The sequence below is a fragment of the Borostomias antarcticus genome, assembly GCF_949987555.1.
Source record: "Borostomias antarcticus genome assembly, chromosome: 19".
Classification (NCBI taxonomy): domain Eukaryota; kingdom Metazoa; phylum Chordata; class Actinopteri; order Stomiiformes; family Stomiidae; genus Borostomias; species Borostomias antarcticus.
Genome location: NC_140252.1, coordinates 1277078 through 1302024, shown reverse-complemented (window position 1 = coordinate 1302024; position 24947 = coordinate 1277078). Strand labels below are relative to the sequence as shown.

General features: G+C 45.6%; 1 protein-coding gene across 1 annotated transcript; it reads left to right on the top strand.

Moving 5' to 3' along the window:
• Nucleotides 1-400: 400 nt before the first annotated feature.
• On the top strand, nucleotides 401-3616 carry LOC311321544 (DBH-like monooxygenase protein 2 homolog; the record flags this gene model as incomplete). The annotated part of the gene is given in 5 exon segments (XM_084453539.1): nucleotides 401-619; nucleotides 1167-1196; nucleotides 1199-1255; nucleotides 3118-3177; nucleotides 3467-3616. Coding segments are annotated over 5 exon segments (516 nt in total).
• Nucleotides 3617-24947: the final 21331 nt, after the last annotated feature.

Below are 24947 nucleotides of genomic sequence, written 5' to 3'. Positions count from 1 at the left end.
TGGTGGTCTGTAGCAGACTGATGGAGTGGTGGTCTGTAGTAGACTGATGGAGTGGTGGTCTGTAGTAGACTGATGGTGTGGTGGTCTGTAGCAGACTGATGGAGTGGTGGTCTGTAGTAGACTGATGGAGTGGTGGTCTGTAGCAGACTGATGGAGTGGTGGTCTGTAGTAGACTGATGGAGTGGTGGTCTATAGCAGACTGATGGAGTGGTGGTCTGTAGTAGACTGATGGAGTGGTGGTCTATAGCAGACTGATGGAGTGGTGGTCTGTAGCAGACTGATGGAGTGGTGGAATGTTTCTGAGGCATACTTCTTTTCATGTTTCTCGCCCACAGTTCAAGCTTACTCATATCGGCCGGAAAAGCATCTTGGCAAGAAACTCCTTCCATGTCAATCAAACATGCAGTGCACTTACCTCACTCGTACCTTTTCATCGCCCCCTGCAGGTCGGAGGGATAACTCAGGCCTGAGGCTGTACTACACAAGCAAGCTCAGGGAGCACGACGTGGTAGTGCTCACTACAGGCCTGGAAGTGGACCCCTCCGGGGGCTACGTCATTCCTCCCAAGGCCACAGGCTTCCACACTTACGGCCTGTGCAACACCTCACACTTCCCTGCGGTATGTTTGCCTGCTCACCTTTAAATATAGATCCTTTACACCTTCAGAAACGAGAATGAATGTCCTAAAATGTTGTCTTCAAAACAAAGAGCAATTGGACAGAGATATGTAACCAGAGAAGTGGTGTGCTCATAGATGATTTGCTCTTCCTGGTCTCCGCCTCTCTTTCCGGGACGGCCCGGTCCCTGAGCTCCAGATGATTTCAGTTGCATTACACACTCACCTGGCGGGGAGACAGATTCGAGTTGGCCTCTTCAGGTAGGAAAGAGAACAGAGATGGCCTCCAAAATGAGATCAGGATAAATGTCTCTTTCTTGTCCAGTGCACATTTGCATATAGTTCGGTACCAAATATCTAAACAATGGATACTTAAACAAGATATTGCCTAGTTTGCATATTTACTTTTTTATTTATTTAAATAAAGTGTAATTAATTTTTTTTTTCCAAACATATTTATCTTAATGTGTAGATTAAACTGGTAGAAATTCATGAGGATATCTTTCAAAGAAAAACTTTGTGCTTCTTCTACCATAGGGGTGGACAGCAGGTGGATTTCCTGGGCTTGGATGAGAACTACAGTACAACTTTGAGTTTCAGCATGCCATTAATATGGGAGACATCAAGACCATTAAACCAGTATGCCTCTATTGCTATTGAACGATGATTAAGTATTGTAACCCCAGTTCTATGTCGTGGAGCTCCGCCCCACAGGGCTCACTCCTATTGGATAACCAAACATAGCTAGATACGTCCACTGAAAAAAAGACGAACATACACAATCAGAGTCAGGTGCCCTTCAGCATAAAAGGGCTCCGAGGCCGCCTATCTTCTTCTAAAGCTGAAACATTCAGCGAGCAGACTGGTGCTCAGCAAAGGGTCTGGCCCTGTGGGGCGGAGCTCTACGAAATAGAACTGGGGTTGCAAACTCGTAACCATCATTCTATTTTGTGGAGCTCCGCCCCAAGTGGCTCGCTCCTATTGCATAGGCGGAGCGAAACAACCGCATCATACACTCTTGTTGAATCCATTTCAAAACGGGCCAGCCAGGCCAATGGTTACATGATCACACTGAAGGTTGGAGCCCAAGCACTAGCCCAAACTGCCATATTAAGCCAGCTGAGGGTAAGGACTGGACAGGGAGCGGTTACGCACAGTAACATACCCAGCCAGGCCTCAACCTCATTCCCACGAAGGGACAGAGACGGACCAAGGCCAGGGAGGCAGAGCACCTACTCAAAAGGTAGTAGTGGACAAAAGCCGCTACCTAAATGTCCGCCACAGACACTCCACTGAATAGGGCTACCGACGGGGCCACACCCCTCGAGGAGTGCGCCCTAACAGCCGCAGGCAGACGGCGACCCGCAGTCTCATAAGACTTGGTGATGCCCTCACATATCCCCTGGGAGAGACGCTGTTTGGATAGCTAACTCACTCTCATGGTCCACCAGCTGTTAGAGAAACTCAAGAACCGTCTCAACCGAGCAAGACGCGGGGACGACGTCCCTCTCCTCACACCAACGAGCAGAAGCGGCCCACTTGCCAGAGTAGACCGTGGCAGTGGAGACGGCCTGGGCACTCTAAACAGTACTGATCACAGCTGGAGAGAGGCCTCTGACAGACAATCCCCGTCGTTCCATACCCAAGCCATCAATGGCCGGCCCAGCGTTGGAGGCGTGCAAATCGAGCCCTCCACCTGGGACACCGCCGTCTGTCTCAGACGCACTTACCTCAGAAAGCGGCGTCCTCCATAGGCGAAGGTAAAACGATGAAGTAGTGCGCCTGGCGAATCCTCTCAGAAGGAGGAGGGCGCGTGCCGGGCAGGTAGGGGACAGCGAGGCCATCTCTGGGGTGCTGCGGACCCAGACGGACGAAGCAGTAGACTCTTCGTCCGAGTTGTCGTTGCAGCAGCAGCCTGGAGCGTGTGGCCAGGGTGTTTCCAGGAACTCCGACGACTAAGCGGTGAGCTACAGTAGCTATAATCTTCCTGACTTCTCGTCAACCTAAAGTCTGGACGCGAGCTGAATGTTTTTAGAAGATTGGCGAACTCGTAGCCCTTTAATGCTGAAGGGCACCTGACTCTGACTGTCCGCACCTGTGTGTTTCTCTTTTTTTCAGTGGATGTATAGTATCTACGTTTGGTTATGCAATAGGAGCAAGCCCACGATATAGAAAATCCAGAGTGCTACTGTATTTCCATTTGAAATAGCTGTCATACTGTAAAAGAATAGTCATATGGATGGGCTAACACATCACACACACACACACACACACACACATATATATATATACACATAGCATAGACACCTGAATATGGACAATGATTAATCTACTGCACTATTTGTTTTCAATATGGTAGCCTCTTCAGTCAATATCGATGTGAATATACCAGCCTAAATGTATACAGCCTAAACGTATAATGTACCAGCCTACACTCGTATACTATAATTTACAGTATGTTCTATAGACTCTGAAGCAGCAGTATCTGTTTCTCATTGCAGGGTGATGAGATTCTGGTGGAGTGCACCTACAACACTGTGAATCGCACAAGACTGACTAAGGTTGGCAACATAGAATTATATTAAGTTTGCATACAACTCTGTGGCTGGTACGATGGAGACCAGGCTCCACACTGACAATCCCCAAACACATACAAAATGCTTGCCATTAATTAATTAATTAATTAATCCATTAATCTATCTATCTATTTACTTATCAATTATAAATGACTACATTGTCTTCAGCACTTTTTCTCTAACCTCGATGTTGTGACTGACTGTTCGACACATCTTAACTCTGTTGATACTTTTTTTCTGATACCGAATGACTGTTTGTATTGATCTATTTCAGGGGGGGCTCAGCACCACAGATGAGATGTGTCTAGCCTTCCTCCTCTACTACCCAGCCATCGACATCAACCTCTGCTGGAGCCACCCCTATCTGGGGGAGACCCCCCAGCAGCAAGAACAGTCACATTATCCACAGTTTCACACTCTTTGAAGCACATACCACGGAATGTGTTGGAGGCAGATGTAGACTGTTTGGTCCACATCTTTTTGGTCCAGTTAGGTGGCACTCTGTCATGTTTTTTTGCGCCACAGACTGGCTGCAGAGTTGGCGACCAAGACTTGAACCCAGGAATCTATTGCTGAGCACGGGTTCTGGATGAAGTACACCCCCCAGTATGAATTCCAGAATAACATCTATGTAAGCATCTACTGTAGGCTAGCCTACACCCAAGAACACAACAGCGATGTACAACAACAGAAAACACGAGCAACAGTGACATAACATGACAAACACATTACAGTTGAACCCTATTCTACCTCATACATATTAGTGAGTTGTCCCAAAAGAAAATACATTAGGTGATAAAGACACAATATTGTAGTTATCTCTCTCTGTGTGTCAGTGGGATGCTACATCCATCTCTCACTTGATGGCAGTGAAATCAAACCCACCATCAGAGCTGCTTAATACCACCAAACAACACCTCTCATTCACTTGTCTCGTTTGGTCCCCCATACAGAATAACTACAGTATTTACGACGGCAAGATTCCAGACATGATGCAAAGTCCCACAGTAGGCTGCACTTCGGTCCCAGCGTCCCCCACGGCACCTGAGGTCGATGTCAGCGATCCCGACACCCCAGCGCACCAGTCTAACGCATCCCACAGAGGAGGCAGTTCCCGGGTCGTGACGTCCACTGCTTGTCTGCTGCTGTTGCTTTGTTTACCAGGGCTGTGATCGGGACGGACACCGTGGAGTGTAAGGCCAGCTTGTCCACAAACACGGATTTGTGTCCAGCGGTGTCTCTTTCTAAACTAGTGGACACAGTTAGGGCTCAACTAAAGGCCCTGCTCAGATTCTCTCAAATGCAACCTCCATTCCTCGTTTCCTCAGAGAAATCACTGACTCATGAGTCGATTGGTAACAGCTGCGTAGGAAAGCGTTGCGGTTTCACCCATCTAATCATGTTATACTGTAGGAGCGGAGGAAGGAAGGTAAGACCCATCTAATCATGTTATACTGTAGGAGCGGAGGAAGGAAGGTAAGACCCATCTAATCATGTTATACTGTAGGAGCGGAGGAAGGGAGGTAAGACCCATCTAATCATGCTATAGGAGCGGAGGAAGGAAGGTAAGACCCATCTAATCATGTTATAGGAGCGGAGGAAGGAAGGTAAGACCCATCTAATCATGTTATACTGTAGGAGCGGAGGAAGGGAGGTAAGACCCATCTAATCATGCTATAGGAGGGGAGGAAGGAAGGTAAGACCCATCTAATCATGCTATAGGAGCGGAGGAAGGAAGGTAAGACCCATCTAATCATGCTATAGGAGCGGAGGAAGGAAGGTAAGACCCATCTAATCATGTTATACTGTAGGAGCGGAGGAAGGAAGGTAAGACCCATCTAATCATGCTATAGGAGCGGAGGAAGGAAGGTAAGACCCATCTAATCATGTTATAGGAGCGGAGGAAGGAAGGTAAGACCCATCTAATCATGTTATACTGTAGGAGCGGAGGAAGGGAGGTAAGACCCATCTAATCATGCTATAGGAGGGGAGGAAGGAAGGTAAGACCCATCTAATCATGCTATAGGAGCGGAGGAAGGAAGGTAAGACCCATCTAATCATGCTATAGGAGCGGAGGAAGGAAGGTAAGACCCATCTAATCATGTTATACTGTAGGAGCGGAGGAAGGAAGGTAAGACCCATCTAATCATGCTATAGGAGCGGAGGAAGGAAGGTAAGACCCATCTAATCATGTTATACTGTAGGAGCGGAGGAAGGAAGGTAAGACCCATCTAATCATGCTATAGGAGCGGAGGAAGGAAGGTAAGACCCATCTAATCATGCTATAGGAGCGGAGGAAGGAAGGTAAGACCCATCTAATCATGTTATACTGTAGGAGCGGAGGAAGGAAGGTAAGACCCATCTAATCATGCTATAGGAGCGGAGGAAGGAAGGTAAGACCCATCTAATCATGCTATAGGAGCGGAGGAAGGAAGGTAAGACCCATCTAATCATGCTGTAGGAGGGGAGGAAGGAAGGTAAGACCCATCTAATCATGCTATAGGAGCGGAGGAAGGAAGGTAAGACCCATCTAATCATGTTATACTGTAGGAGCGGAGGAAGGAAGGTAAGACCCATCTAATCATGCTATAGGAGCGGAGGAAGGAAGGTAAGACCCATCTAATCATGCTATAGGAGCGGAGGAAGGAAGGTAAGACCCATCTAATCATGCTATAGGAGCGGAGGAAGGGAGGTAAGACCCATCTAATCATGCTATAGGAGCGGAGGAAGGAAGGTAAGACCCATCTAATCATGCTATAGGAGCGGAGGAAGGAAGGTAAGACCCATCTAATCATGCTATAGGAGCGGAGGAAGGAAGGTAAGACCCATCTAATCATGCTATAGGAGCGGAGGAAGGGAGGTAAGACCCATCTAATCATGCTATAGGAGCGGAGGAAGGAAGGTAAGACCCATCTCATCATGCTATAGGAGCGGAGGAAGGAAGGTAAGAGGTTGCATTTCTGGAGAATTAAATCAAGGCCAAGGTTATCTGAAGTCAACGTCTACCCTATCTATCCACCAGCACATGCCATGATGCCTCCAGCAACATAGAATAGATAGAATGTTATACTCATAGAGACAAAACAGTTTTACCTTTGTGGTTGTGATATGTATGGAATGCAACAGCCAAGTCAATGTCAAGGGAAAAGCCATGTTAGGTTTACGATTTGTTGTACTATGATCAGTGAGGCAGCTGTCTGTTTGGTCAAAAGAACTGCCATTTACTTCATTTACAGGGACGTAATTATTATTATTATTATTTATATATATATAATCATTATTATTTTGATAATCATTAGCTTGGTCCTGCCATGATATTTAATAGCATTTGTATAGTTCGTTCTTAAAACATTCATTCTTAAAACATATGCCTTTTGTTTTTGTGTAGTCGTTGATTTTTTTTAATACAAATTATCATTGTGTTGCTTTTGTCTGGTTATGTTCAAACTGAAATACATTGAACTCATTCCAACCATTGTATTCTCACTTCTTCCATATCTTTTTATCTTTAGATTTAAAAAATAATAAAAATAAAAAATAAACCCGGGACAAATCATTTGTAAAATCATATAGCCTACTGTAGCTACAATGTTGTCAGTTTTGACAAGTAGCCTATCAGCTTTAGAGGCGGGACTTCGGACGTAACCTATGCGCCAGTGGAGTACCTTGAACCCAAAGCCAATCAGCGCCAGTAAATGCCAATAGGACTCTGGAACCTTCAAAATAAAGGTCCCCATTTTTTCTCTCTTCATTTATAGGTGGGTTTGTAGCTTTCCCACGGCACTGGCAGCAGGCCAGTGGGCATACAGCGCAACATTCCACTCAGTCAGCCATGGACACTTGGTCACATGCCTGTGCAGTTGACTGTGAAATTCAGGACAGTCATGGACATGAGTCACGTGCTGGCGCAGTGGCCTCACATGGAATGCTGTGGGCTGTCATGGTGAAATTTCACCAGCGGTAATTCAGGCCTACTGTAGGGTGGCTGACTTATGAACTTGCAACACCAACACAATTGGTACAAAATCAAAATGAGGAACAGCCCGCAAACTGTCAAAAATGAGGCATCCAAGATACCATCATTTGTTTATAGTGAAAAACCCGGTGGGGATTATTTTATGGGACTATACCCCAAACCTCCACACGTTCATCCTTTCACTCCAATCTTTTTATCTCTTACCTTTGTCCAGAAACAGAAGTTGAACCAATTGCAGCAAAATAGCTAACGTTACAGGAATCATCAGTGTAACTGCTTTGGCCACTGACTGCTACCATTAATGTTATGGAAGCTGCTGCTAGTTGTTGTGAGCTCATGAGCTAACTGCCTATCCCGCTCTTATTGTGCTGGATTAGTATTGGAAGCATTGGAACTGATGTGTCCAGGTGACAAGACCTATCTTAATTTATCAGACAATATTTCATGTCATTTCAATTCACAGCTACCTGCATTTTAGACCTGGTCCAGGGCGATATCCTACGTATAACGCCCTGTTACTCTCAATGCAATTTGCCTATGAAAGCGCTTCATCGGTCCGGTCGTCCGACTCTACAGACAAAACCGTTTCGTTACTCACCAAAGTAAACACATCGTTGGAAAGATGAAAGCCTTTTCTCCTGAAGCGCTACAGTTTGTAGTCCCCCACCTTTCAAATAAAGGGCACATTTGAACACTTAAATGCTTTATATCCACAGCGCATCGACTGTCTTCTTCTACCGGCGAATCGGCGCTCTCTGCTTTGTTTAGTCTAGTCACTGCTGCCGCCCATGTCGGGGATGATGCATTACATCTTAAATGGTGTTGTGAGACTCGCGTTGAGGAACGCGAGGCTCTGGCGTCCAAACAGCCACCGGCTGCACCCCTCGCAGTGTCCACAGAAGAATACCCCCACCAAAATACCTGCATGGTGAAGACAAGCTGCAGAACTGTCTACCAATGCATGAAGTGCACCTAGCTGTCTGTGAGAGGCTATAGCAGAGGATATGTGCGAAGTGTATTTGAGCTGCCGCCTCAACCGTGCGTAAGAGCAGAGCGCATCAACTCGTGTATAGCTACAACTAGTAGCCCACATATAGCCAAGAAAACGGCTTATTGTTTTATTCATATATCAACTAGATAATTCGATAATAATGAGTAGCCTAGTAGGCTTAAATTAATTCAATAGGGCCAAATAAGCCTTAACTTGTAGCCTAGGCTACAGAACAATCACAAGATGCATAGGCCTAGCCTATCGTAAAAAGCGTTCTCATAGGCCTATATTAACTTAGATAATTATTAATTATGCTCAGGTCATAATGTCCGTTGAAAATAACTCCCTCTAAGCAGAATTTGAATTGTATTAAAATAGGCTAAAATTAAATTTCCACATATTCTGATTCCTTCTAGGTCTATATAAAAAAAACATTTTTTTTATGTGTAGCCTAGGCTATAGGCTTCTGCGATGAACAAAACAGCCACAATGTAGCCTGCTTAGCGAGCGAGAGGGCAGTCTACCATAAAGTGTAGGCTATAGCCTAAACATAATGTAATATATCTAGACTACATGCATTGTGGTATTTCTTTATATAGGCCAGCCTGCAATTGTTTCTCAATAAACAGTTATGTCATCCTCTGAGTCCGAATGTAGGCTAATAGACCGGCAGCTCTAAATGCCTTCCCAATCAATGAGACATGGTTGTAAAAATGATGTTTTATTGATGAAAAGGGTAAAACTGAAAAACATGGAGAGTCATTGCATTGATCGATGCAGTCCGTTCAAATAGGCATCAAAAGATAAAGTAGGCCCATTTAAAATGACCAATTACATCTTCAAATCCCTTCTAATCTTGGCCTTTGATAGGGTTTTTTCCTGCTATACTGCCATTTATATCCGAACATTAACTATCTTGTGCATACAGAGCACAAACAATGAAACAATGAAACGAATAGATTTCCTCCCTGTCTGTCTGTGGCATTCATTCGCTACCAGCAAACACTGAAAATACAGGTCCTCAATTTATTTAGATTAGACTAGCCTATCCAACTGGACCACTCCAATGAATGTTGAACGTAGCCTACTTTTATTCTTTAGGTTTCACAGAATCGGCCTACAATGTCCACACATGCATGCGCCATCTGACTAGCTCGTCACTCGCCAGCGAACCTGGACTAGACTATTGTAACCCCCCCCCCCCCAAATTATTTCATATTCAAATAAACTGGATGAACCGGTTTCCTAGCCCTGGATCGTGGGGAGGGGGGTAGCCTGCGTTTGCGGGTGCTTTGCCATGACCGGCCATTGAATTCGCTAGTTTGATTGATAGATGGATTTAACGTCCAAAGTAGATTGTGCAAGTATTGTATAGGCCCATGTGTAAGACATGAATGGCTGTAACCATGAACTCAGCCAGAGGTAGGCCCTACTGTAGATTATCAGCATTATCACCAGTCTCAATTTATGTCTCAATTTATGTGTTGCCATTCATTTAAACCACCATCTCATCTAGACTACTTCTGTTGCTGCATTTTTACATTTATGCTTTCATGATTTTAGAGCGCAATAAACATTTTCCACGATTCCAATAAGTCCATCCATTCATCCAACTTTGTGCTGAGCGCAGCGCAGGCTGGTAGCCTACTGTCAAGGATCACGACTGATGCACTCCCTTAACACGTCTCAACTCCCCAGACCATCAAGAGAATTTCAATATGAAAGACCTTGGGATTCCAGGAGTCAAGGCCGTTTCAGACGGGGAGCGACCTTCCGCCTGCGTTCTCGCTCGGAGCGGGGGAGGCACGCGTCCTGCGCGCAGCGGGGAAAGCTGACTACAATTCAGCTCTTGTCGCGGGCGTGTGCAGCCTAGTTCCATATGAGAACACTCCTCGGTCCAATTCCGTATAGTAGATCAGCCTGTGTACTTTCAACGAATGTATTATTAGACATAATATCATAATAATATATAAAGCCAACGACCTCCTGAGCTGCCTGCCTGATGGTCTCAGGGCTAAAGAGACCGCGCGTCGTTCCTCACCCTAACTATTGGCATGCTATCAATGAAAGAAAATACATTGTAAATAAACATGGTTTTAGGCTATTGTTTTTATGTAGGCCTATAGGTTAAGCTATTTGTGTTCATAAGGTAACGTCATTGTACCTATAGCCTATAATCCAATTGACTGGAACCAGGGGGTTTGACAAAAGTTAAGAGGCAAAATAATTTGTCTTGACTGCATTCAAGATGTATCTTTCACATTAAAACTACATACAAAGCTGACCAATAGCATTAGAAAGATCTCTTCGAGAGCTTTCATTTCACCTGTTCATTCTGCCCAAATGTCACTCGCGCACCCCTCTGGTTCTAAGCCCCGCCACGATCTCCTGTCATTTCCCCCTGGCTTGCAGGCACGACTTGCTCGCACGAAACTTGAAACCTATGTTATCATGTAGCCAGTAGATATGCTAAGAAAATTGCATATGTTTGCAAACTAAAACAAGTGAACACAATTTTACAATCGAAAATGCTTATGAGACCATTATTTTACTTATATGGGGCAAAAGTGGTTTCTCTTCCTGCTTCTGCCTAAGCCCTCCACAATACCACAACACAACGGTGTCATGTTTTACCGAAGGAGAAGTGAAGAAGACGGTAGCTAGCAGTAGCTAAAGCAGTTAGCTAATGTAAAGATCATTCCTCTAGCTGCTTTGCTGCTAATGCGAGTTCGTCTCCGTTCCTGCCCGAGAAACAGAAGTTGAACTAATAGCATCAAAATCAAAATAGCTACAGGAATCAACGTTGTAAAGTTAGCTATCTGTTTTTTAGCCACCGACAGCTACCGTTAATATTATGGAAGCTGCTGTCGTGAGCTAACTTGCTATCACGGTCTTATCGTGCAGCTTCACAGCCTGCTATTAGCAGACAGCACTAAAGTTGACAAAATCACACTTGCACATAATTAGAATTCCAACCATTTATATGGGATTTATCATTCAACTAAACATGGAACCTGAATACTACCTGATATTTCAACCTGCTGCCATCAGTGATCGGCGCGTCTGCTTGTTTGAGTCATGAATATCTTACGCAGTTACATTCCATGTGTCCCAAAACTGTTAAATCATTCCCCATGTAGTTCACTATGAGTCGCACTCAATACATCCATGGTAATAGGGAGGGAGTGAGTGAACCATTTCAAACACATCTCTGGTCATCTCCGTTAGCCATCTTACTCGTCCTGATGCCATGTTCCAAAGGAGAACACTCAGCCTAATGTATTAAACTTCTACCTGTGCCGACAGTTAACAGATATAGACCCGGCGACAGTTACAGAGATATAAACTATAAATAGATAGGCTTTGTTCGTAATAATTAAATTACAACCAGACAGAGAACAAGGAGTTTGAGAACGGTAGGCTCATCTAATGTGCGAGATGAGCTACAGCAATGGGTCAATGAGTGGTATTACAGCGCCCCTATGGGCAGGCGAGCGGTGGTGCGGAATGCCGTAAAGCGCCTGCTAGAATACCGCGGGTCAAGTTACATTCTTATGTTCCCACATCTGTATACAATATGGCATGTTTGGCCGTGAAAGCGCGCATTTCTGAGCGCCTGTGCCCTTTTTCAATGGTTACCAAAGAGGATAGAGCGTTGGTGGCTGCCTGGAGAAAAGCGCTGTATACCGAGTCTTTTTTTGAGCATTCCGGCTTTTTGAAAACATGCCATCTCAACTTTTCAGAAAGGCGCTGCCAACATCACTGCGGCTCTTTCAGGCAACCAATGATCAGATATTAGATAGGGCATGACTCGTGCCTGGCTATAAACGGAATATCAAAGTGCACCGATCGTAAAAATAAATGCAGCCAGCTGACAGGGGCAGTGATGACTGATTACAAGTTGACTACTGTCTAGCCAGCTAACTGGTTACGTTTTAAAAGCTATATTTATTTACATGGACACAGTTCTAGGGTGCAAAGTTACGTGGTCACGAAAACTAGCAATAATTAGCCCATGGGCTTGCTAATGCTAGCTGTCCATGGTTCGATTTTCCATACTGTTAAGCATTTTCGGATCAAACTACACCGTGGTTTTGCATAGTTTTAGCATTTTATGGATCGAGCCTCGGACTTTCAAACCTGTTACAGCGTAGGTAGCCTATGAGAGAACTAGTGAGTATAGCCTATATATGCCACTTCATTTGTTTTGTTTTGACAATTAAACTCTGGTACCGGGTCTCTGATTTTGCCGGGTCTCTGATTTTGTTTATCTGCATACTGTGCATAGTAGTCAGTGGTGTGAGTGGACTTTGTAGCCTACTCTGGCTGGTACCGGGTCTCTGATTTTGTTTATCTGCATACTGTGCATAGTAGTCAGTGGTGTGAGCGGACTTTGTACGCTGGCTCCACGCAGCACTCCCATCATTTAGCGGTAGGCTAATCATGTTGGTAATGAGCCCTGAGGTGGTGCCGAAAAAGACAGCGAGTACCAGCACAGGCCCATGTGCGTATAGCCTACTCCTATAGTTTTCCAGCCTGCTATAAATATATATTGAATGAATAGGCCTATTGTTCAATAAATCTATTTAGTTTTGCATGGACATTTCTCTGATGAAGGCTTGACGCCAAAACATCCATTAAGCAATAAATAGGCTCTGTGCTCCAGCTTCACTACTTCCTGAAAGTCACTTGGCTTTGAAAAAAAAGGTTCAAATCGGGATTGAATCAAGATTAAAAGAAAACTACCCAAAATGTCACGGGTTCTATACTGTGGTAAACCTAACCTGGGTGGAGTTAGGTTGGCCATCAGGCTCCACAATCAGGCTCCGCAATCAGGTTGACAACCCGCACCTGTGCCCGCTCATGAACTCTGTCCGAGACTCTGGGAACTCATAAATAGACAGAGCTGGGAGCTGAGCGGGTCTCGAGGGAGCGGCCGCGGTTTTGTGAATAACCTGGGAAAACGGAGTGTCCAAGTCCAGCACCGAACTGACCCGCGATCTGCACTTGATTTGGGGGGTGGGGGCCGTTCGCGGCTGATTAGAACCGCCGGCGGCGAAGACAGATAGCGAGGGGGAGAGACCTGCTGGGTGAGGGCAAGAGTGGCACTAGGGACGGGGAATTAGTAGTGCACTGCCGCTCCTCGATTCTGGTTGGGGGCGCTCCTATCAGCTGGGGAGTGTCTCCTATTCTGCACCGGAGCCTAACACATCACGAGCCCCGTTGGCACGGTGCTTCCGCTCAGACCCCGGGGGAGGGCCTTGTCGTCGGGCGAGTTGAGTTCTTTTAAACCATTATACCATTGTTAAATGTTGTCTTTTGTCAAACGTCTTGTTTTGTAAGGGGTGGGGACTAATGGGGTTCTATTGTTGTGGCATTTGAGAGAGGCGGGCGGACAGATATGCTACAGGACTAATCACTTCTACTGACCCACCTACCCGGAGCGAGGGTCTTTTTGGGTTGGGCTGTGTGAGCCGTGGTACCCGGGCCGAGGCCCTTTTGGTTTGCAGTGATCCCCGAGTTGGTTTATTTAAGGCTAGGTGGCAGGCCGGTTGTTTTCCTTTAGTTTATATGAGTGATGGTTTTAGTGTTTTCGTACCAGTGTGTTTGATCTGGCATAAGGGTGCAGTGATGCATCTAATCCTGAGCTTCAGTGTGGGGGGGGGATAAGTACTAGTGGGAAGGGCTGGGGATATGTCTGTCTAGGCCTACTACCGGTGTTATGAATTTTAAAATGATATATTGTTAATAAAACCTACCGTCTTTTTCTATAAGCCTGTGTTGCATGGTGTGTGTGGCTTGACCTCTGACGACGGACCTCACTGGTATAAAAAAAAAAAAAAAGGTGGTGTGAGCGAGTAAACCGCGACTCAACCCAGAAATCGATTCCCCCTCTACTGGGTGGTTCTGGTTCTTTTCAATACTACACAGTGGTAGTAGACCCCCTCCCGGTCTGACTCGTGGAGTTTCACGAGATTCTGATGTGGGGTGTCCCACACCCCCCTCCTTCCTTCTAGACAAAGCTGTCTCTCTCTTCTCGAAATACGGCCTTGCAGCAAAGATAGGATGAGACGCCTGACGCCCCAGTATCTAAACAGTCGGCGTTTGTACTAGTTGTGCACTACTAGATGTGCACGGTTAACCGCGTACTCGAGTACCCGAGTAGGCGATCTGCTAGTCGGAAAATAAACACTACTCAGTTAATCTAAAGGCTATACAATATGGCATGTTTGGCAGTGAAAGCGCGCATTTCTGAGCGCCTGTGCCCTTTTTCAATTGTTACCAAAGAGGATAGAGCGTTGGCGGCTGCCTGGAGAAAAGCGCTGAATACCGAGTCTTTTTTTGAGCACTCCGGCTTTTTGAAAACATGCCATCTCAACTTTTCAGAAAGGCGCTGCCAACATCACTGCGGCTCTTTCAGGCAACCAATGATCAGATATTAGATAGGGCATGACTCGTGCCTGGCTATAAACGGAATATCAAAGTGCACCGATCGTAAAAATAAATGCAGCCAGCTGACAGGGGCAGTGATGACTGATTACAAGTTGACTACTGTCTAGCCAGCTAACTGGTTACGTTTTAAAAGCTATATTTATTTACATGGACACAGTTCTAGGGTGCAAAGTTACGTGGTCACGAAAACTAGCAATAATTAGCCCATGGGCTTGCTAATGCTAGCTGTCCATGGTTCGATTTTCCCTACTGTTAAGCATTTTCGGATCAAACTACACCGTGGTTTTGCATAGTTTTAGCATTTTATGGATCGAGCCTCGGACTTTCAAACCTGTTACAGCGTAGGTAGCCTATGAGAGAACTAGTGACTATGCCACTTCATTTGTTTGTCATTGCAAATTAAAGGGACATAACGTTATCCTACATATAAGGCAGACAGAACAGCAGGGGAATGGGAGATGTGTGGATTCATCCCGCAATTAGTACTGTGAACAGCCTATGAACAGAACTGCCCTCCGTGCACTCAAAACATGAATGATTGTCGAAGACAGTAGAATCAGTCCGGAGTACATGAATGGTTAGTGAACACCTCTGCACACATTTTTCCAAAACTGATGCAGTTAGTTAACTCTGATAAACTAGTTGGCATAGGTTCTAACACAACACTGTCAATCTCTGAGAATCTTGGGGGCAAAACGTTCCATATGTTTTTCCCCCTTGCAGCAGTAATAGTCCCCTTTGGTGCCATTTCAAATGAGTTATCAAGTTTGACGTGATGCCAGAAACATGTCTCATCACGACTGAACAATGAGTAGACAGCTTGTAAGAGAGAGAGGGGAGAGGCACAGGAGAAGTGACTGATGTTTACAAAAGTTCATGATATAAGCTAAGCAATTTCATTACATTACATTTACATGCCATTAATCATTTAGCTGATGCTTTTGTCCAAAGTGACTTACAATAATTGCATTTAAGATAGGAAAAGCCAATGTACTACTAGTTGCCAGAACTCACAAGTGCATCTTTTTGAAAACAAGTGACTAAGAGCATAATCTAGTGCTGAAGGCAACGTATAAGACCAAGTAAGAATAGCAATCTAAAGTACAGTGCAATATAATATATAATACAATATAATACAATAAGTGCTTAGGAGGGAGGATTGCTGAGGACAAAGTGCAAGAATAGCAAACTAACCAGGCCAGGTCCAGCCTGGCCTATGTGCGTGGTTGGCTTGTTTCTGTTCCGGACTGGTAGGACGGAAGCCAGTCATGATAACCTGACTAACTTTATAGGTGCGCTGGCTTACAGCCACGCACAAAAATACAATAGGTGCTTAAGAGGGAGGATCGTGGTAGTACTTGAAGAGGTGAGTTTTGAGCCTGTGGCGAAAGATGAGCAGCAACTCTGCTGTCCTGACGTCAGTGGGCAGTTCATTCCACCACTGCGGGGCCAGGATAGAGAAGAACAATGGCCGTGTCGATTGACCACAGGGGCCTCTGAGTGACGGTGCAACCAGTTGCCCCAAGGTAGCAGAGCGTAGTGGTTGAGGGGGGGTGTAGGGCTTGACCAAGGCCTGGAGGTAGGAGGGGGCTGTTCCTTTCATTGCCTTGTAGGCTAGTGCCAGAATTTTAAGCTGGATGTGAGCTGCTTTAGCGGGCCACTGTAGGGAACGGAGAAGGGAAGTTGTGTGGGAGAACTTGGGATGGTTGAACACCAGGTGAGCAGCAGCATTCTGGACAAGTTCCTTGGGGTTTAATGGCTGACACTGGGGCCCCAACAAGGAGGGAGTTGCAGTAGTCCAGGCGAGAGATGACCAGGGCCTGGATGAGCACCTACGCCATTTCGTCAGTGAGGAAAGGGGAATCCTGGTGGTGATGTAGAGCTGGAATCTGCAAGAGCGTGTAACAGATGTGATATGTGCAGAGAACGACAGTTAGTCATCCAGGGTCACACCCAAATTCCTTTTTATATTCCTTTTATATTTTGCATTTTCCCCCCCTTACTGTACCGAAAATGAACTGACTTCAAAACCGAGGTAACAAACTGTTACTTTTGCATAGCGTTACACCCCTGTGTGTTTTTTGGACCAAATTTTCTTTCAATTTGTATGCAGCAAGTGCACATGTAGACCAAATGCACCATCAGTTCAGCAGGCTCATTAAAGAAACATTCATCAAGTTAATTTGATCTGTAGCTCAAAACAGTAGGCCTATTTGCGAGCAAATTAGTGTAAACCATTTTTTGGGGGTTCGTGCTCTTAAGTGGCCGTACCAAAGCTGAAATCAAAACCCTCTGCCCTTTCTACAGTACAAACTGCTACACTGAATTAAAAAATTTACTTCCACTTTCACTTCCTCCTTCAAGGACTAAACGATGTCCCTTGGTAAGTTTGTCTATTAATGTTGAGTTAAATAAGAACTAGTACTTTCAAAACACCTGAAAATACATATGTTAGTATTTCCTACAACCAGTTCATCACTATAGATTATTCCAGTGTACAGAGGGCTTCCTTGCGTTAAAATCTTCAGCATGATGTGAAAGTAGGCCAATGCTACAGTATAGTATACTTTTCACCATTTTTTGTTTGCTCGATATGATTACATGAAGGACTGCTATTTTGGGAAGCTTTTAAATGGACAAAAGCTTGTACTTAACAATGATTCTTGTTCTAACATCTTGTTGTGATTGTTTTAGCTGAATCTCCTGATTTTTTATGTCTTTATCTTTTACCTTTTACTTTGTTTGCCTCAAAGCTTTCAAATCAAAGCTTTATTTGTACAGCGCATTTCATACACAGAGGCAACACAATGCACTTTACAGAGAACAAGGGAGGTGGGCATACGACCCACCCCTACATATTCCAGAGGGAAGCAAAAAAACTGTATCACCCGGGGGCCAGAAAAGTGAGCTGTAAAAATTCTTCCCTGACCCCTCTCAATAAGGCGATCGAGCAAGCTCCTGGAGTATGTTTGTCTACCGGCTAAGAACATTTATAAAGCAATAAATTACATTAAATTACAGTTTCAGAGTAAGAAAGGCTAAAAAACAATAGGCGAGACATGGCAAACACTGGTGTATGTCTGTGTGTGCGTGAACGTGCCTGGGCCCAGATAGAGGTGAATATAATAATCAAATATAATATCGGAAAATATTGAAGAGAGAAAGTCGAATATCATTTCTGAGCTCAGTTGACAGCCATAGCGCCCACAGAGCCACAAAATGCATTCATGGGGCTCTGTGCTCTCAGTTGTACTTGACTTGGGGTGTCCTCACCCCTCATTTCATAACTTTCTCCTTCCTCTTCTGGGTTTTGTGTAAGTCGTGTGTCTGACCCTACTGAGTAAAGAAACCAGGCACTTCCCTTGTCCACCCCAATCCCACAACTCTCACATCCCCTGCAACTCATTGGGACAATTGCTCAACTTCCTGCTTGGAAGAGCACAGCTCAGCGGAACACTACGGAGTCCTCTCCTCACAAGGCCACATGTAGGGTCTGGTCCCTCTCCTCACAAGGTCACATGTAGGGTCTGGTCCCTCTCCTCACAAGGTCACATGTAGGGTCTGGTCCCTCTCCTCACAAGGCCACATGTAGGGTCTGGTCCCTCTCCTCACAAGGCCACATGTAGGGTGTGTTTCAGGCTCCTGGGTCTGGTCCCTAGACACACTCAGCTTCAGCTGCATCGTCTGGCTGAATCCCGGACCACCCCAAAATAAGGATGTGACACTATACTGTTACTGAGACACCAAACCTTTCTTTTCTTTTTTACAAAGCTAAATATACTTGGCAATGGAGAAAAGTGAATTGTGGCGAGTGCCCCCAGGTGGTGAGCTCGGGTACAATTTAATCAGGTGTGGGACAATGAGGCTGATGTCTACTGTACTTGTCATGGTCACAACACAGCAGCGTGTAAATGTCTGCCTACAGCATACTCTCGATCTCAGAAGAAGAAGCAGAAATTCCCGAAATGAAGGAACAGTGAGTGAAAAATAGGCTAAAACTGGTTATTTCACCTATAAACGACCCGACAAGGCCCCGATATGACAAAAGACATCTACAGGAATGCATGGTGAGCGGCAGATTTGAAATTCGCCGTTTGGAATAGTCCGGTCACCCTTTTCTATATTCTTATATACGTGACCCCAGATTAGAGGAGCGACAGCATATCTCTGTGGTCACATCGGGGCTAGCGACAGCCCTGAAAATGAAACCCGAGCGTTATTTTGACACCCTACTCCCCATGCCCTTCACAATGCTCACTACGAGCCCTTTAATTTGAAATACAGCCATAGAGAGAGATCACGTGATCAGGGTTGCTTCGCCAGGCTAGTGGACATTGGTGGATACAGTATGTGCCATTTAAGTGCACAAAGTGATTTTTATATAAAAGGTGGGGGGCTACAACTGTAGCCACCTCAAAGAAAAGGCTTTCATCTTTTGAAAAATGTCTTCACTTCAGTGAGTAACAAAATAATATGTAGATGTGGTAATGTAGACTGAGTGAAAAAAGTCTATAATGCAATGAATGGTTCCTGGCAGGGCGGTACTGTATACTCGGGTATAGCCCTGAATAGTATACCGACCTGGACCAGGGCTACCTTTAAAACGTTACTTTTATTAATCTACAGTCATTTATCGTAGAGAGAAAATGTACTACCCTATATTATGATTCAGAAGTACACAGTGAACCTGTCATCCCCCACCCATGACGCATGTTGTCAGCATGTGCGGTTCCTGAATACAGTATCAGTGGAGTGGGGTTTTCTACTTTAGATGTGTAGAGCTGGCATATAGGCCCCTCATATTTTAAATAGGCTAATGACTAGAACTAATCATAATTTTACCCATAATGCACCTGTATTGAGTTTGTTATAGGCACGGTAGTCTGACTCAACATCTGTAAGCCTTGTCATTCGTTCATTACTGCGCAATCAGTGGCTGTGAAATTTGTTGTCCGCCCAAATAGATTCAATCCAGACTACATGAAATGTGAAAGTGTTTTGTTCCCCCTTTTCCCAAGCAGTAATGAGTTCAGTCAGACCTTCCCCCAGCGCTGGCACAGCGTAGACGAAGTGTGGAGATAGGTCTGGCTATGTAGAAGTGTGGAGATAGGTCTGGCTATGTAGCAGTGTGGAGATAGGTCTGGCTCTGTAGAAGTGTGGAGATAGGTCTGGCTATGTAGAAGTGTGGAGATAGGTCTGGCTCTGTAGAAGTGTGGAGATAGGTCTGGCTATGTAGAAGTGTGGAGATAGGTCTGGCTCTGTAGAAGTGTGGAGATAGGTCTGGCTCTGTAGAAGTGTGGAGATAGGTCTGGCTATGTAGAAGTGTGGAGATAGGTCTGGCTATGTAGAAGTGTGGAGATAGGTCTGGCTATGTAGAAGTGTGGAGATAGGTCTGGCTATGTAGAAGTGTGGAGATGGGTCTGGCTCTGTAGAAGTGTGGAGATAGGTCTGGCTATGTAGAAGTGTGGAGATAGGTCTGGCTATGTAGAAGTGTGGAGATAGGTCTGGCTATGTAGAAGTGTGGAGATAGGTCTGGTTATGTAGAAGTGTGGAGATAGGTCTGGCTCTGTAGAAGTGTGGAGATAGGTCTGGCTCTGTAGAAGTGTGGAGATAGGTCTGGCTATGTAGAAGTGTGGAGATAGGTCTGGCTATGTAGAAGTGTGGAGATAGGTCTGGCTATGTAGAAGTGTGGAGATAGGTCTGGCTATGTAGAAGTGTGGAGATGGGTCTGGCTATGTAGAAGTGTGGAGATAGGTCTGGCTATGTAGAAGTGTGGAGATAGGTCTGGCTATGTAGAAGTGTGGAGATAGGTCTGGCTATGTAGAAGTGTGGAGATGGGTCTGGCTATGTAGAAGTGTGGAGATAGGTTTGGCTATGTAGAAGTGTGGAGATAGGTCTGGCTATGTAGAAGTGTGGAGATAGGTCTGGCTATGTAGAAGTGTGGAGATAGGTCTGGCTATGTAGAAGTGTGGAGACAGGTCTGGCTATGTAGCTGCACCATGACTCCCATTCAGTTGGGTATCCCACTTATGTGTTTAGGTTGCAAATGACCATTGGTTGTCTTCTCATCAGAATCATTGGATTCGTCATTGGATTCGTCTCAACTTACTGAATGTTATCATATCACACACAAATCAATTCGAGTATGTAGTGTTGTTTTAAGCACAGAGATTCCAATTCTTTAGATTCCGATTCTTAATTTGTCACATGTAATGGACAGTGTACAGTCATACCGGCCCAAGATGTTCTGACCCACAAATTCACAATTTACAAATTACACAAAAAGTATAAATCTATACAGCATAAAGATAATATACCGGTATGGATGGAATATGTACTGTACATGATATATTAGAGGTGCCCAGATCGATCGGCCAGCAAACTGAATTGGCAGATATTCATAGAAACGTATAACAATATGAGATCGGGCATTCCGATAACGTTCTCTAGTCCCCGATCACGACAACTGATCAATAACGGCCAACTCATTGTCGCATGTAGTCTACATTAACCTAAACAATGTGAGTCAATTCATTGTCGCCTGCACATTAACCTAAAACATATCGGCGCTGTGGAATGTGTGTGAGACAGATGTCAAACATGTCATCTGCTATGCATGCCAGGGCAAAATGGCCTCTCTGCGGAAAGCAAGGTAAAAATGTTTCAAACCAACACGCACACAGTCTCCTACACACTCCCACACACTCTCTCCTACACACTCCCACACTCTCTCTCCTACACACTCTCACACACTCTCTCCTACACACTCCCACACACTCTCTCCTACACACTCCCACACACTCTCTCCTACACACTCCCACACACTCTCTCCTACACACTCTCTCCTACACACTCCCACACACTCTCTCCCACACACTCTCTCCTACACACTCCCACACACTCTCTCCTACACACTCCCACACACTCTCTCCTACACACTCCCACACACTCCCTCCTACACACTCCCACACACTCTCTCCTACACACTCCCACACACTCTCTCCTACACACTCTCTCCTACACACTCTCTCCTACACACTCTCTCCTACACACTCTCTCCTACACACTCCCACACACTCTCTCCTACACACTCCCACACACTCTCCCCTACACACTCCCACACACTCTCTCCTACACACTCCCACACACTCTCTCCTACACACTCCCACACACTCTCTCCTACACACTCCCACACACTCTCTCCTACACACTCCCACACACTCTCTCCCACACACTCTCTCCTACACACTCTCTCCTACACACTCCCACACACTCTCTCCTACACACTCTCTCCTACACACTCTCTCCTACACACTCCCACACACTCTCTCCTACACACTCCCACACACTCTCTCCTACACACTCCCACACACTCTCTCCTACACACTCCCACACACTCTCTCGTCCTGTCCCCAGCACATTGGAGTGGAGCTCCGTTCTCTCGCATGAAAGCTGAGGCAGGACACAATGTTTGCAAACATATTGCAAACGGTCTGAAAGGTATTTTGCGGTGGACAAAAATAGATGCTGGACTGAGGGAAATGTGCTCCCAGGAGGGGATTTCAATTCACTTGCAACTAACGTTAAGTTGTAGCCTACGTTCATTCGCTGGAGTCACTGGAATGTAACCTATATGTGTTCAGTTATTATTCAGAACCTCCATCCAATAATGGCTGTTCATCTATGTTACTGGATTTACAGTAGGTCTACAGTATACTGTAGCCGGATCTACTCCATACCTGATCTCAGAACAGTGTTTCTAAAATGAGAATGTTTATCCTACAGGAGTGTATGGACGGTCTGTTACTGCATGAGCGAGACGGAGAGAGAGGAAGAAACTGCGATAGAGAATGGCTGACTCTGGAGTACCAGCACATTCAGGTAAACTTGACTGTATAGCTCCAGTTATATGATCTGTATGTGTGTGTTCAACTGTTATATGAACTGTGTGTGTGTGTGTGTGTGTGTTCATCTGTTATATGATCTGTATGTGTGTGCTGCTGATGAGTGTAGTCAGTTCCTGTGTGATGGTAACCACCTGTATCTAACATAATGAGGTAATTTTTTTTGCATTGACACTCAAGTTCAACCCTATTTAGTAATAACTAACCAACTCTGACACAAGAGGTAGAGCGGGTCGTCCAATGACCACAGGGTTAACAGCTCCTCCTGTCCACATGTCACAGTGTCCTTGAGCAAGACACTGAACCCCAGAGTGCTCCTAGGGAGCAGGTTAGCACCTTGCATGATGGCAGCTGCTGACATTGGTGTGTGAATGTGTGTGTGTGTGAATGAATGGCCATTGTAAAGCATTTTGGATTTACAGTATTATGTAATTTACGCCACAAATGAATTACATTCTGAGAATTTTCATGAATATATACTTTACTATAAATTATGGTTGTTGATGTATATTCCCAAGAAAATGAAAGAATGCAAACACACATACAGTACACGCATGGAAGCCCATACTTACACGCACGCACGCACACACAAACAGACACACACACATGCAAGCCTAAGGATATAGTATACGCACACAGTACTGTACACACATTCAGTCACACACAATTGTTCAATTTACAAGAAAGCACAGTAAATACTGCACAGGAAGTTGAAGTAACACAAGTGCTCTCTCTCTCTCTCTCTCTCTCTCACTTTCAATTATTCAATTTCAATTCAGAGGGCTTTATTGGCATGGGAAACATATGTTATAGTGGCTTATTCTTTAAACGTGTAGGCCTACTGCCTTCCAATAGCCACTGTCCAAGTGGGAGCGGGGTTGATGACGCAGGAGCGGGGTTAATGACGCAGGAGCGGGGTTAATGACGCAGGAGCGGGGTTAATGACGCAGGAGCGGGGTTAATGACGCAGGAGCGGGGTTGATGACGCAGGAGCGGGGTTAATGACGCAGGAGCGGGGTTAATGACGCAGGAGCGGGGTTAATGACGCAGGAGCGGGGTTAATGACGCAGGAGCGGGGTTAATGACGCAGGAGCGGGGTTAATGACGCAGGAGTGGGGTTAATGACGCACGTATACAATCCAAAATTCCCATAGAGCAACGCGGAGATCCAGGGTTAGAATTCCAACAAAAATGGCATTTATTATGCATAAAAGTACAACAAAATATTTAGCGCGGCTCTTCGTCCCAATAAACAAAATACAATTATATTTCCATGATTTGCATTGGTTTAGTTTAGTCTAGTTTTGTCTAATGTTTGAGCGTGTCGTGGTCAAAAAGCTGTTCCGCACCCCGTCTCACTAGGATTCCACCCAGGGGCGTTTCCTTACCTCAATTAATAGATAGCTACAGATACTACCCCCCGGGGGGAGAGGCCTACAGGTAAGCATAGAATAGAATAAACCATGGCAAACCATACTGCATGCAAACATAACAATATACTGTAGCAAACTATACCATAACCTCAATTATTGAGTTAACATCCACTGAGGCCGCGGCATCAATAAACACCGGAGGGACACGGACGAGTCACAGCCAACGGTGTAACAAACAGAAACGCCGGTCCACCCGTCGCACAACAGGGACCAAACGGAGGTCCGAATGACAGCACACGTCTGAGCTGACCAGGTCCCGCAGCGCTCGACGGACCGGGCAGCGTGGGCAGCCGGGAAACGAAGAGCGGCCCGGAGGCACGACACGCATGGCGAAGTTCAGACGCCCGAGCGAGGAGAGCAGCTCCCATCCAGCAATAACTAAACGCCCCTGCGCGTCGCGCATAACACCCCGAATCCGATCCAGCTTCGAGGGGCAGAGAGCCTGCATTTGTGTTTATTTTTATTTTATTTTTTATTTTTAACGCTATCCAAGAGGACACCAAGGAACTCTACCTGATTGGGCTGACAGGTTTCCGTCGGACAGAGGAACGCCCAGCCGGGAGGAGGTGCTACGCAGGGCCGCGACACCCAGGCCCGGGTTGGCAGAAGGAAAAATCGACAAGTTAAAACCGTCCAGCAGGCGAAGAACGAACGGGAGCCGGCATTCATACAGAGGGCCAGGCACGCAGATTGGCTGGGGCAAGGGGGGGGGGGCGATGCCCCCCCTGGTGGCCAGATGCGCAAACAGTCTGCAACGCGTCCAAAACATGTAGTAGAGACAGGGTCGCGACCGGACCGGAGAAATGCACCGGACAGCCCGGCTCCTGCAAGTGTGAGAATTGATCGCTTCGCGGTGCTTATTCCCCATCCCGTTATGGGTGGATGGAAAACTACCAACCGAATGTTCATATTGTTCAGATATTTGTATGCTACAGCAACATAAGAGTGGCAGCCTGACAGCAACCCAAACATGAGCTAATCCCACAGCTGCAGGCCTA